This window comes from Myripristis murdjan, chromosome 9, assembly GCF_902150065.1.
Source record: "Myripristis murdjan chromosome 9, fMyrMur1.1, whole genome shotgun sequence".
NCBI classification, from domain to species: Eukaryota; Metazoa; Chordata; class Actinopteri; order Holocentriformes; family Holocentridae; genus Myripristis; species Myripristis murdjan.
In genome coordinates, this window is record NC_043988.1 from 3556778 (window position 1) to 3571991 (window position 15214).

General features: G+C 41.1%; 1 protein-coding gene across 1 annotated transcript in view; it reads left to right on the forward strand.

Moving 5' to 3' along the window:
• The first annotated feature begins 8733 nt into the window (after positions 1–8733).
• The window catches only part of parp8 (poly (ADP-ribose) polymerase family, member 8), a 53160-nt gene continuing 46679 nt past the window's right edge, over positions 8734–15214 (forward strand). The window contains exons 1-2 of the mRNA XM_030060110.1: positions 8734–9006; positions 9523–9577. Coding sequence (XP_029915970.1) covers positions 8916–9006; positions 9523–9577 — 146 coding nt within the window. The 5' untranslated portion in view covers positions 8734–8915. The remainder of the gene's footprint in view (positions 9007–9522; positions 9578–15214) is intronic.

Sequence of the window (15214 nt, forward strand, 5' to 3'; positions counted from 1 at the left end):
TCAGCAGTAACCTGCAATGTTGACACGCTGCTTCGAGAAAACAGCATTATGGTGCCAATTCAGCCTTTGTCTGTGGGAGACATTAAAGCTGCACAAAGTTCAGACCCAGTGATTGGCAGAGTGTTGGCCCTGAAGAAATGTCATGATCGCCTGAAACACAAAGACAAGCTGAGAGAAACCGTACCAGTGAGACAGCTCCTGAGAGAGTGGCCCCGCCTGCACGTGGATGAAGATGGGATACTGTGGAGAACAACGGTATCCAAAACCCAGCTGGTAATTCCTGAATCACTCAAACCTTGTATCTACACACACTTGCACGAAGAAATGGGACACTTAGGGGCTGACAGGATGGTTGCCCTAGCCAGACAACGGTGTTTCTGGCCTAAGATGAGAGAGGAAATGGAGCATCATGTAACCAAGGTGTGCTGCTGTGTTAAACAAAAAAAACCAAACAGAGTGACCCGGACACCCATACAGAGTATTGAAACATCTGCACCGTTTGAGATGATCTCCATTGACTACCTGCATCTGGAGAAAAGCAGAGGTGGTGAAGAGTATATACTCGTTGTAGTTGATCATTTTACCAAATATGCCCAGGCATATGCGACCAAGAACAAGTCTGGTAAAACGGCAGCACGAAAGATCTTTGATGATTTTATCACTCGCTTTGGTTTTCCTTCAAAGATACATCATGACCAAGGAAGAGAGTTTGAGAACGATCTTTTCCACAAGCTGCAGAACTACAGCGGGATCAAACACTCACGTACGACCCCATACCACCCTCAAGCAAATCCAGCAGAGCGCTTCAACCGAACACTGCTGAATATGCTGCGGACACTTACAGACATTGAGAAGGCATGCTGGAAGGAACACCTTAATAAAGTGGTCCATGCCTACAACTCAACTGTGCATGAGTCAACAGGCTTTTCACCGTTTTTCTTGTTGTTTGGACGTGAACCAACTCTCCCCATCGACCTGATGTTTCCACAGAAAGGAGTGAAGGAGAAACGGTCACATGCTGGATATGTGGAGAAATGGAGAGAAACCATGCAAGAGGCCTATGCCATAGCAATGAAAAACTTGAAAAAGGCAGCAGCTAAAGGACAGCAGAACTACAATCAACGTGCATGGAGCTCTGTCCTTGAGCCTGGCGATCATGTCTTGGTGAGAAACCTGACCCCTAGGGGTGGGCCTGGGAAACTACGTAATCATTGGGAAGATCAGACATATGTGATCAAAGAGAGAAGAGGCTCGGACAGTCCAGTGTATGTGGTCGAACCGCTGGAAGGAAAAGGAAGGACACGTGTGTTACACCGGAATCTCCTCCTACCCTGTCCTTACTTGGTCGACAAGCCAAAACCCTGTGATCCACATCTGAAAAAGAAAAGAAGTACCAACAAAGACAGAACATCAAGGCAACTAACACAGGATGCTGACTTGAATGACACAGACAGTTTGGATGAGGAGGAACACAGTCTGTGGGTGGAAAGAACGCCAGGACCTCACCTTAATGCAGAAGCAGAGGTATTCCATCCCAGGACAGAAATACCAAGGAAGGAGCTTGGAAATGGACTGATAACTGATGAGTGTCATGAGGAGGAGCATGAACATATGAGGCATAACACAGGAAACTCAGAAGATGAACAGTCTGCATCATCAGGAATGGAGGATGAGCAGGCGGAAGCTGAGGTGCAGAGGGAGAGACCAGCAAGGGTCAGAAGGCCAACACGTATCTACACCTACAACCAACTAGGTCAGCCGACCTACCAAACAATAAAAGCCTGCTAAGTGGACACTGGGATAGAAGGATCTCCTGTGAACAGCAACGATCCTGCGACCAGATCGACACCTTGTATCCTTGCAATTATACAGTAGTAGTTGTTAAAAAAAAAAAAACATAAAAAGTTAAATTGGAGTTCATTTTAAGTGTTAAAAAAATTCATGGTGACATAGTAGAGTAAAAATGATATTCAACAGTCATATAAATAGAGATGAGTAAAATAAGTGGTTACTAAGTAGCTGAGTGTGTAAAACATGTATTTCATGACAGAGTATAACACTGAGATGTGTGTAGCATACCTGTTCGAGGTATTAGTCAGATTTGAGACATGGTAAAAAAAAAATGTGCAAAACATTACCTGAGGTGTATGTGGTAATTTCCTTGTCAGCACAGCCAGATTGGGAGGGCCCACCAATCTCGCTAAGGACTATTCACCTCTTAATACAAATGGACTGTGGAAATCTAGTCTTGTATTAATACCATGGGATGTATGAAAAAGAAAAAAAAAGCAGAAATTAAGCATTGGCACTGAGAGTAACTTTAGCTCAGAGACTGTTGTAAAGTACTTATCTATGTCTTCATATTTCCATGCATTCTATTTCTTGTGAGAGACCATGTTAAAGTGTTACTTATTATAGGAAAAGGAAAATGTTTGGTAACATTTTATTTTTTTTAGTGGGGGAGGGTGTTGCCAACTGGAATATACTGTGTCTGTATATGTTTTAAAAAAATTACAGTAGAGTACAGTGGGACAGTACAGTGAATATTTTATTTCATTATCATTATTTTGCCATCCATTTCATTATATAATTTATTTTGTATTATTTTTGCAAACTCAGAGCAAGTTGATTAGAATGTGTACTGTCGCTTTAAGAACTTGGCTCCCCTACGCGGCTTCACTATGCGCTTTGTTGTTGTTCTGTATGTACCTGAGAGGTAAGCACTTGAAGTCCGGTTGCTTCATGAAAAGAGAGAAAAAAAAGGAAAAGCACCGGGGAAGAATAAAGTTGCCAAACTGGAAACATTTTCCTGTCACGTTTTTCAAGGGGGCAACACTTGAGACCTTTAAACTTTATGTGATCTTCAGATTAGCTCAAGAGCAGTGCGTAGAGAGCTTCATGGAATGGGTTTCCATGGCCGAGCAGCTGCATCCAAGCCTTACATCATCAAGCACAATGCAAAGCATCGGATGCAGCGGTGTAAAGCACACCGCCACTGGACTCTAGAGCAGTGGAGACGCGTTCTCTGGAGTGACGAGTCACGCTTCTCCATCTGGCAATCTGATGGACGAGTCTGGGTTTGGTGGTTGCCAACGGTACTTGTCTGACTGCGTTGTGCCAAGTGTAAAGTTTGGTGGAGGGGGGATTATGGTGTGGGGTTGTTTTTCGGACGTTGGGCTCGGCCCCTTAGTTCCAGTGAAAGGAACTCTTAATGCTTCAGCATACCAAGACATTTTGGACAATTTCATGCTCCCAAGTTTGTGGGAACAGTTTGGAGATGGCCCTTCCTGTTCCACGACTGCGCACCAGTGCACAAAGCAAGGTCCATAAAGACATGGATAAGCGAGTTTGGTGTGGAAGAACTTGACTGGCCTGCACAGAGTCCTGACCTCAACCCGAGAGAACACCTTTGGGATGAATTAGAGCGGAGACTGCGAGCCAGGCCTTCTTGTCCAACATCAGTGTTTGACCTCACAAATGCACTTCTGGAAGAATGGTCAAAAATTCCCATAAACACACTCCTAAACCTTGTGGAAAGCCTTCCTAGAAGAGTTGAAGCTGTTCTAGCTGCAAAGGATGGGCCCACATCATATTAAATCCTATGGTTTAAGAATGGGATGTCACTCATGTTCATATGTGCGTGAAGGCAGCCGAGCGAATACTTTTGGCAATATAGTGTATATATATATACATGTATGTGTGTGTGTGTGTGTGTGTGTATATATATATATATATATATATATATACACACACACACACATGTATATATATATATATATATATATATATATATATATATATATATATATATTTTATATCATAGGCGAGTTAATTCGGGAGGTGGAGCCACATGTGTCCAAATGGACGTGTCAGAAGGTTGTACTGATTGAGTAAAATCCCCGGATCACACCACACACACACAAGAGGCAGAGGTGGAACTATGTGTAAACTAATTTATTGACAAGGTAGATTGGGCAAATAAAATATTAAAAATAAAAATATAGCACAGCTGCTGGCTTATGATAAAACAATAAAACGTGCTGGCGTAAGTGTCCAATTAAAACAGTCTTTCCTCTAAACACTCTATATGAGTAATATACTCAGTCCATTCCGGCGGCGTCCCGGTATCAGTCCGACCGTGTGCGTGGCGAGGCTCCGTCGGGGCGTGCATTGAAGCCGCCTGGGCGCGCTCTCGTAACAGCCCAAACTTTAGGGATAGAGGATAGCGGGTGGTCAGGACCACCCGCTATCCGCTATCTAAAGTGTGTGTGCAAGATAGCAATTTTAGGGATAGCGCATGAAACACGCCCACGGACACACCTCCAGGCGCAAATGACAGAGTCGGCATAACGGATAGCGGGTAGCGTGGGCGCAAGATACCGTTTAGGGATAGCGGAAGTTCCTAAATCAGCAATTTGCGGGTAGCGGGTAGTGGCAGTGGATAGCGGGTGGCACAAGATAGGGCCCCAAGTCTCTGACTTAGGCTGCATCAAAATCAAACATTTTGCTGCAACCTTTGTTTTGACACGGTGTTTCAACAATTAAAAAATTGAGCCTTCTTAAAAAAAGCATAATAATACCAACTGGATGTAGAAAACGCAGGCATGTTACAAAATATTTTTTTGATGAGAACAAACCAGTCACTCTGTTAGTAGTCTACTGGAAATTTCTTGGGCCCAGCAGTGGTGTTTCATATAAATACCATCTATAGGCTTAAACTATTTTAAAAATTAAATGATATGAAAATATTTAACTAAAATAATATAAATTAGAAATAAAAAAAACAAACTTCAAGTGTTTCAATGAAAATACACAAAAAAACAGGATAACAAGAAAATAAACATTATATATAAAATTAAAAAAAAAAAAAAACACCTGATAAGAAAGGGGCAGGACACAGGCCGGGAGGGGACAGATGATTGGCCAAAACACAACAAAGACATGCAACACGGGGGTGGGGCTAATGAGACAATGCAGGGCAGGTGTGAGGACAAACAGGCTGACAAGACTATGGAGGAACAATAGGGACAAAATGAACACAGCAGACTAAAATACAAAAAACATTAAGACAAGTTTACGCGCCAAACCCCGGGGGACGCCATTACCCTACAAAAATGCACTTCATTTCCGCCGGAAGTGGTTTGCGCAGTGTATATCGGTGTGAACAAACTTCCATGCTAACGCAGCTTCGTCTGGGCATGTAGCTTGCTGCTCGTGAGGTTTCAATTTTAATAATTATGTCCTTACAATGGGAACACGATTCAACCACCTTGACTGTTTGTGTGAAAATAAAAGTTTATGTAAATGTAAAAATGTAATTTCATTTCATTATTGCACTGAACTACGATCATGAATGCTAGGCCTTATGTTGCTTAGTCACAGTTTCTTTTAACACAGTTCATCATTCATAGTAAGCTCATGCTGTACATTAATAACACTGGATGAATGAATTGCTCTGAGGAAACTAAACAAATGGCTTCAACAAGAAAGAGAACGTGTTTAATCCTAACAGGTATTAAACCGTAAAATACAGAAGCAGCCCACATAATTACATCACTATAAAAATATTCATGTATAATATTAAAAAATACAATGCACACAGTATTTGTTGTGTTTATCTGTATTTAAAGTATCCATCTTTAATTTCCTTTCGTCGGCAGGACAGAGCTAGCTAGCTAAAAACCTATGTATGTCTGTGGCTAAAAACAAACCAGCACGCCAAAACGGAAATGGATTGCATCGATGGGAGGAGTTTAGGATGTAGAGTGGAAACGACTCATAAACTTGTCTATAGCTGCTGTGCAGCAATGGTCGGGGCCAGGCAATTTTAGGCAATTCTGAGCAACAAGTAGAGAATAGGAAGATGAAAAGAAAGGTGGCATTCTTATGTGCATTTTGCATCATTTGAGACTTGAACTCCCAGTTTCTGGCATGAAGGACAAGGCTTTATCTCACTGAGCTAATTGGCAAGCGTCACTTCATGTGGGGCTTCACAAATTGACTAAGCCAGTCACATGATAGCAGCCACCTATGCATGGAAAGGCAGATTTCAAACCACTATATAAAAAAAAAAAGTCATCAAGACAAAAATCTGACAATGATGATCTGGCATGGGACTGGACCTTTGTGCAAAGTTTGGTGAGTTTTCGCACATGGGAATGTTGCACAAGCTGAGGCTTGAACTCACAATCTTCGACTCAGAGGACTGGCCTCTATCTCACTGAACTAAAATTTCACCTGTAGCTTCACAAATGGCTAAGCCAATCACTGACGTGCAGGACAGCAGGCATCCATGCGTGGAAAGGCAGATTTTAAACAGCTGTCAAAAATTCAGTTATTAAGACAAAAATCTGAAAATACACATATTGCATCTAGACAGCATGGAGATGTTGATCATTTGTTTTTAACAATGATTGATTTGCTCCATAAGTGAAAAACTGATGTTTAAAAATGCCATTTTTGCATTGACTCCAATTGTTCACATTAGAGCAAAATTCAAAATGCTGTCAAAAATTCAGTTTTTGAGATAAAATTCTGAAATTTGCCACACATCATCTACCATGACTCTAGAATTTTGTCATTTCTTTTCATGAACATTGAAGATTTATTTACCTAGAATTTGCATGTATATGTTTACAGTACTGTTTACAGTCAAACATTTTGATGCACTGTAAGCTCAATTTTTGATAAATCAAAAATCTGTGTGGATCGTTTGTGTAGTACAGTCTGAAGATGCTCTGTAGCAAGTTTGGTGTCAATTGAGCAAAAATAGTGGGAGGAGATAGGTTTAAGAAGTTTTACAGTTTTTGAAAAAAACAGAGTGATGAACTTCATAATTTTGAATAAGTTTAAATGAACAAAAGTTTCTTCAGTATTGGGGCTACAGTTTGATGAAAGTTGCAAAGCTGTAGGGTTGATTTGTTATGAATTTTCAAAGTTTTGAACTTTAGAGGCTTGCTGTAGCACCACCATCAGGACTATTGGCTTGAGTTTGCATCTGAGGTAATTTGGCATGGGACTGGACCTTTGTGCAAAGTTTGGTGAGTTTTCATCTATGGGAAGTATGATTTCCTCAGAAGAAGAAAGAAAGAAAGAAAGAAAGAAAGAAAGAAAGAAAGAAAGAAAGAAAGAAAGAATTCCTGGGAATACAATAATGTCCGGGCAGCTTAGGCTGCTTGGACCCTAAAAAAGACAAACTGCATATTTCACACAGTTGCAGACATAAATACAAATACCAAACAGATATAAAACTTGATGTCAAATTCTTGTTGAACATGTATGAATATGGAATGAAAGGTGTTAGTTTTGATGGATGTGCTGGCTCTTGGCCTTTAGGTCATCTCCCTTTGTGTGAGGATGTAGAGGAATGGCTGCTGCTGGGAGTGGCTCCTCAGAGGGCCGGTTGGCACCTGAGACTGGCTGTGGCTGCTCCTATATATTTTGCTGCCTGGAAAGTCAGTCTGTCTCTCTCCTCCTTGGGATGTTTGGTTTCGTTGGGTTTGGGTTGAGTTATTTTGTTGTGTTCTGCACATACACCTCCTCACTCATCCACTCACTTCACACACTACTGATAACTGATTATACACTACACTACACTGATTATACAAACAATTCAGTTTATTTGAATACATTTTTCTTTTACTTTAAAGTCATATGTGGTTTCCACATTTTGTCCTCCCTTTGAGCCAGGTTGTGACATGGACAAGGTAGTCTTTGAATTACATCTGTGTCAACGATGAGGTCAGGACGACAGGGCAAATGTGCATTATCAGGTGTAAAAGATCAAACGGTTGCAAAAAGGCCCTCTGAGGTGTGCTGGATGCAAGGTATGTGATATAGTGATAGTGTATCATAGCTTAGAATAGATAGATATATGAAAAGAATAGAATATATCATAGATGGTAGGAGTGACTCTGTATGATGGGAAGATACTTCAAGTTACTGTTCAAGTATCTTAATTATTAAATTATGAATCAAATTATCATCATCATTGTCATCTAAAGTTGCCATTTTGTCATGTATAGTTACCTAAAGATGACATCTTAATCATACAAGTTAATAGCAAACAACATTGCCAGGTTTCATTTAGGCCATGTACACTCAGTGGCCACCTCATTAGGTCCACCTGTACTACAATGTACTGTAATCCAATCCAACAGTTGTGTCATGAAGTTTCCTTTCCTGCTGCCTATAATGCTCACCCTTTTTTTTTTGTCACAGTAATAGAGGTGTTCATTCACTTCTATGTTTGGCAGTGAGCTCATAGTGTTGCTGTTGGACTGGACTGCATTTTATTGAGAGCCCCCCATTACAGGTGGACCTAATAAATTGGCCACTGGGTATGGGGGTTTCCACTGGACTATTGGTTAACCCTAACCCTCAGTCTGATATAGTCCATATCGTTTCCTTTTGAGATATTATCTCGCATGCTCATATATAAATAACGATAACGATAAGCCGTTCAGCCCTACTGTTTATTACATTTAATTACTGTTTACAACCGCAGAAGTAGTTGTTTCCACTACTTAAGCAGTCATTTTTTCCAACCCACACAACGCTGTCAGGAAAATGTAACCTTTTTACAGGTTCGTCAGAATGGAAAGTGAAAATAAACTCCCGTTCCCAGCAGCCACGGCAGCAGCCCCGGGTAGGCAGTAGGTGTGTGGTTTCCTGTCAGACAGGCCTGTTTCTCTTTAAGACCAACCCCATCGCCATTGTTGTTGAGCAGACGGCTGGAGGGAAGCTCGCGAGCAGAGGAGCCACCACCTTCGCACGGAATGCTAGTGAGCACCCAGCTGGTCCGAGCAGCCCGCAGCAGCCTCCCAGCCCCGCTGTAGGATTACACTGTCTGTTGTCTGAGCCGAGGAGGAAGAGGAAGAAGAAGCACAAGCAGCTGTTCCAGCGGGTTTTATTTGATGGGGATGTGTTCAAGGCAGGAGCGAATACAACAAGACGTCGACATTGTTATTGAAAGGTGTAAGGCAGAGAAAGACTGCCTTTTCTCCGGTGAGTTTCCTCACGCTGACCGGTATGCTAGCATAACTGACATTTTCCAACCGACATAGCTGTCATCATATCGAGGCCGTGCCATGGAAAAAAACATGACGAGTTTCCTACGAACCTGAACAACATCCCATTTATAGGAGGTTTATACCTACTTTAGGTTAAAATGAAGCATTTTGTGAGATAATGATGAATTGCTGTGGGTGTGAGCCTAAATATTGATTAGCAATGCTGCTGAGTCTGACCTTTGAAACAGACCGTTAGCTAGAAGCTATATTACACAGCTGCATTGCATGGCAGCCTTTTAGTAATTCTGTGTGCTCCTAAGTGAAACCCAAATCTCCTGCATGGTGGATAATGTATGTTGTTATGTCTTCAGTATTCTGCCCCTTTTGCATAGGCCTTGTGATGTTGCCATGGAAACTGCACTTGTTGAGTACTTCTTGTGCTCTTGCCATCCACCCCAGACATCAACTTCTCTTAATTTGGCCTGACCTGTCAATGTTGTCTCTCTTCCAGATTTCCGATACTCTGACGCCACGTTCACATTCACATACTCTAAAGGACCAAAAAGGTATCTATCTATCTATCTATCTATCTATCTATCTATCTATTAGTACAGTATCATTAAGTTAAGAACAGTAGGACTACATTGCCTTCCCACAGAGCTATAATATTCCATTATGAAAACACAGATAACAGTATGAGGCAGTGCCCATTAACAGTTGTTTTAATTTTATTCCTTATGCTGTAACCCATTTCACTGTCCAGTTTAATTCTGTCCCATCTGCTTATTGCAATCTTTATAGAAAGGCAGCATTTGTGCCATATTTTACAAGACACTTACAATAAAAGCACACCTTGCAACCTTCATAGATTGCACATGGCAGTTGTGCACATCTTTCAAAATGCTGTGCATTCAAAAGTTCAAACCAGTTAAAGGATCGTATGAGTGTTTTTTTGTACAAAATGTATAAACTTCACCTTTCTGCTGATCTTTTCCTGAAGCAAGCAGTGCTGTTTTAGAAGTCTGATATCATTTTCCTCCCTTTTATCCAGCCATTAGTTTCCATTCATTCCACTACGATATGAAAATGAAGCTTGAGGCACTTAAAACTTTCTTCATACCAGTATGCCATCACCATAATATTTTCATCCATATTAGTTTTCCTAAAAGCAGCAGGACTGTTGTGTTTCTCTGACTTGAAATTGGGGCGGAGTGAAACGGTCTGTCCGCTGGAAAATAGTCCCCAGGGAAATGTGTGTTTTACACAGCCAATTATCAGTTCTGTGGTTTATGAATGGTGTTTTTTTTTTTTTTTTTTTTTTTTTTTTTTTAGTCACAGCAGCAGAACATTATAGGTAGTTATAATTTGAAAATCAAGGGATTTTGATTATGTGTTGTGAAATCTTTAGTACCCCTGCATGATTTGCAGAATGGTTTGTTGCAATGTAAAATGTGCATAAATTGTAGTAAAGAGGCCAAATGTTAAAAATCACTGGTATGGTCTTTTAAGGGTCTTTTTTCATGTGAGTTGAATGCTTTGGCACTGGAAAGAGATATGCTTGTGCTCCATGTTTACTTGCTGGAAGCCTTCTGACAGACATCCTGTCAAGATTCTTTCCTTCAGGCATGCCTTTGTATCAGAAAGTATTCATTTTAAATGAGTACCGAGGAAATGCAGCAATTGCTTAGTGGAGCCACACATATTCCTAGATAACACATGATGGTTAGTTAGCTACTTCGTCACTCCCACAGGGATTTACTGCCTTTCTCATAAGAGGAAGCCTTGTTTTCTAGACCTCATCTTTTGCACGGCTGTGGTAGCAAGAGCTGCTTCGTTATTCATAGCTCTTTATTTCAGGAGGATATGAATAGTGTGCATGTGTTTGCTTGTGTGTGTGTGTGTGTGTGTGTGTGTGTGTGTGTGTGTGTGTGTGTGTGTGTGTGTGTGTGTGTGTGTGTTCATCAGTGTAAATGAAACAAAGAAGTTCATGGGATTGGAACCTTTAGTATAGGTTCCAGTTCAGTAAGTAATGACCAAAAATTTCGGTGTCTTCTTTCACCTGCCTATTGCATATGAACATGATACTACACTATTCTATTACTAAAGATACAGCCTACGTACAGTACAGGATGATTTGCACCCACCAAATTCCAAATAATTGGAAAGAAGAGACTATTCAGAAGGCCTTTAGAGAACAAAGGGTATTAATAGCATCAGACAGTTGTGAATCAGCAGCAGTGGCTCTTTGTTTGAAAGCCAGGTTAGTTGTGGGATTGTGTCCTATGAGAGCATGGTCTATAATTGTTGACTTGGTGTCCCTGCTCATTTTTAAGTTTGCTGTATGCAGTATGTTGAGAACAGAGAACAGTTCTGGGTGTTTAATACAGGCTGCCAGCCCGAAGCAGTACATATGGAGAGCACGTCTGTAGGGCGTGTTCTAGGCAGCTTCACACTACCACCATCATGTGCTGATTGTGTCAAACAGGGAAGTTGCACATTTCCTGGGTAGCTGAGATCATGGCTTGTGGCGAGTTAAAAATCAACGGACGGTTGAAAAGAATCCCCCTTTGTGATTCCTGCTTTTTTTCTGTTTGAGCGTCCTGCAGCATGCTGAAATGAATCCCCTTTTATGATTTAAAATGAGCCCTGATATTTTCAGCTGTACTGGAGCAGCCTAGACAATCGGCATAGACTAAACAACAAAAAACATTGGTATTATAATTCAAATTGCAAAATGCAGACAGTATAATGTAATGATCTTGTAGCTATAGAAGGACGGTGGCATTAGAGGTGATATATGAATCACACCCATTTGTATTTATAGGCATAGCCATTTTTAGGGCCTGTGCTAACCACACCTCACTAAGGTTTATGGCGATGTTTTTGATATGACACCATACCCTGTCTTAACAATCATCTGTGGATACAACATGATGAGAAAGGAGTGAAATTATTTTTGGTGTGTGTGTGTGTGTGTGTGTGTGTGTGTGTGTGTGTGTGTGTGTGTGTGTGTTTGTGTGTGTGTTTGTGTGTGTGTGTGTGTGTGAGTGAGTGAGTGAGTGTGTGTCTGTGTGTGAACAAATTTGGGCAGAAGAATTTCAGGTTATGCTGCCCCACAGGGGAAACAATGACAATTCGAGTCTAAAGAGCATTTTTCCCAGTTAAATGAATGTCCCGACAGAATCATTCTAAGGGTAACACTACATTCACAACTTCTTCTGTAGTTTTAGTGTGGCATCATCTTTAGTGACACAACTGCTGATAGTTATTTGTGACCAAGTTGCATGGGATACAGGATGAAATTAAATGACTAGGTTGATGCATTTTGGATAATGGCAAGTTTACTGGTTTGCTGTGTTTCTGTAAAGCAGAGGGGGGATAAAGAGGACTCAGTGATTTCCTAAAGTGGTCAATTAGGTCTGTCTGATGTGAGATTGATAAGAAATTAAACTATAATAGCACACTTTCAGATTTTTTTCAGAATCCTACAGTACAGCAAACTGCCCATGGAAACTGATGGGCAAACTCAGTTTCTCAAATTTGGGCATCATAGTTAGGGATAAGGATGGTGAAGTAACAGACCAGACAGCAGGGGGAAGGCTTAATGGATGAAGGAATAAACACAAGCTTAGGGGGAAGAAATCGAAGAGGGTTTGAAGAGGACTGTACAGTAGGAGTTGGGACTACAGGAAGATTCCAATTAGGAGAGTGGGGAAGCTTAAAGGCCAGAACAGGAACAACTGTCCACTACACTTTGACAGGCTACTCACACAAGAACACAAGAAAACATCAGTTATTGCTTTCCAAACCGACCTTGTTGAGCTTTTGGTGAAGGCACTTCATGTCTTTTTTTTTTTTTTTTCCAGAGAGTATCTTCACAACCCTTAAGGGGTTACCACTGAGAGAGAAAGCTGTGAAGCTGAAAATCCATTGTCTGCTTCATGATGCTGAATTTTCTCGTGAATTTATTGAAAATTAGTTTTAAGTGAAGGATAATCACCAACAAGGCAGTCAATTATTAAAGAATAGGGTGGGCTCCTCGGATGGAGGTTAAAGAATCCAATGCCTCTCAGTGGATTATGTTGCTTATTACATGGCTTTTATAGCGGTCTACATACTGACGTTACAGTAGTGGAATTACAATTAAAGATATAGATAGAATTACAAAAAAAGTGTGGGCGGTGCAATTCTGTTCACATTCCGTGGTTGCCAATTAGCTAATTTAGCCTTTGACACCTGTTGCTGTTGCCTGGATTATCTTACCCCATTTTTCCCTGTCAACAGTGGTTGGAGTTGTAGCATGACATGCTTGAGTTAATTTTGCCTACTCGACATTGTGTGTCCTGCAGTGTGACTATTGCACATGCAATAAACAAGTAACCAGAGGTTGGTGCTCTCACCTGCCATCCCAAGACCACGCACTGTGCTTTTGACCATTAGAGGTCGGGCTTCTCAGGGATTTGGGTTTGGGTTTTGGTCACTCTTTAAAATGATAATTAAAAATATCAGCGTTAATCATGTGGAAGAAATATGGCTTTTGGTTGTTGTGTTTAAAAGTATGAGGAGGTCTGCTAGCTAAGCCAGCTCCACAGGAGGTGCTCCACTGATGGAAGCAACAAGAACCAAGGCCATGCTTCTGTTAATGTGTTCCACTGAACCAAGGAAGGCAAAGGTCTGTTGAATATTCTTGGGAAATTAGTGCTTTGTCAATCAGTAGATCACGTTGCTTAAAAGCAGCACAGATGGTGTGGTTGAAATCTGGCCAGACTCTGCAGTCTTCTCCCTTTTCAGCCAGCCACATAAATTGTGTTGCTCTGAGTGCAATAAAACCATTCACACTCTGCACATACTGTATACACAAGGGTCTGAGCAAACAAGCATATTTGGCGACCACTGCCAAACTAAGTTGCCTGGTTTTTATCCAAATTCATGGAGCCTATTACTATTGTTGTGGAACTTTGGTGCGCTGAACACTGTACTTTGTTGAGATGAAACATCTTGTTGACCAATTTCCATATAAGCATATTAGATAGTACATGAACGAGATGCTTCAGTTTAACCAATACAAAGTTTTACCCCCACCCCCACCCCCACCCCAATATTTTTCAACATGGGCCTACCTTTTGGGGTCCAAATGACTGACAAGGACAAAATTTTTTGGAATTGGTCCAGTATTGAGCTGGATCGATTCAGCCAGCAGTCTGCAATGTAATCACACAGAGCAAGTTTCCCCATCCAATTATGACCACTAAAGGTGCTTGTTTTTGTCACTGGCAGGTTCAGGTTGCTATAAGTGTCTGACAACATTATGGAAAGGATCCCCACAGAGATAGACTTGTGTACCACCTTAACAGAAGTTTAACCGAAGTAGAGGTTGTGCTCTGAAATCTTGCGTTAGGCGAGTTGTTGCAGGAAGACAACAGTAGGAACGTGAGAGTTGGAGAGAGGAGTCCTTGGGAAGAGTTTGTTGTTTTGGAGTACAGAAAGTGTAGCTTAGTATCTTTATCTTTATCTTTATTTGGATCTCCATTAGCTTTGGCTAAGGCCAGTCCACACCCAACACAATTATCTTTACATTGCAGTACAACTAAAAAAGTTAAACTAAAAGTTAAAAAGTAAAAAGAAAACAAAAACAATTGCTTGTGTTTGCTCATATCCAAATTGTGGCAACAAAACGGCATGCCTGAGGCGCCCTGGTGGCTCACTGGAAAAGAGCGTGTACTATATACCAAGGCGAGTCCTGATCGCAGTGTCCAAATGTGGCAGTGTTCAAATCTGACCTCAGGCCCTTTGCTGTGTGTTGTCCTTTCTCTCTCCTCTATCTTTCCTGTCTCTCTTTACTGTGACTGTTAAATAAAGTGGAAATGCCAAAAAAATCTTTAAAAAAATGACATACCACACACTGAATTTGTAGCTAGTTGTGTTACAAATGGATCCCAACACTCCTATACATACACTGGACCTTGGAGACCAACGGTTCTTGCCCATTTTGACTGGGATAACTACTGCCAGCTAAAAGTTTGTGAAATCCTATATCAAAGTGCTTTTACCTAAAGACATTCTTCATGGGTGGTAGAAGACTAACACCCATGAAGAAAATAACTCTCTCGATAGCCTGTTTCATTTCAAAATACATACACCCCCCCTGGTTGTTGATAATGAAGGCTTTCCTGTTGGTACTCTACTTCTGGAATGGCTCATAT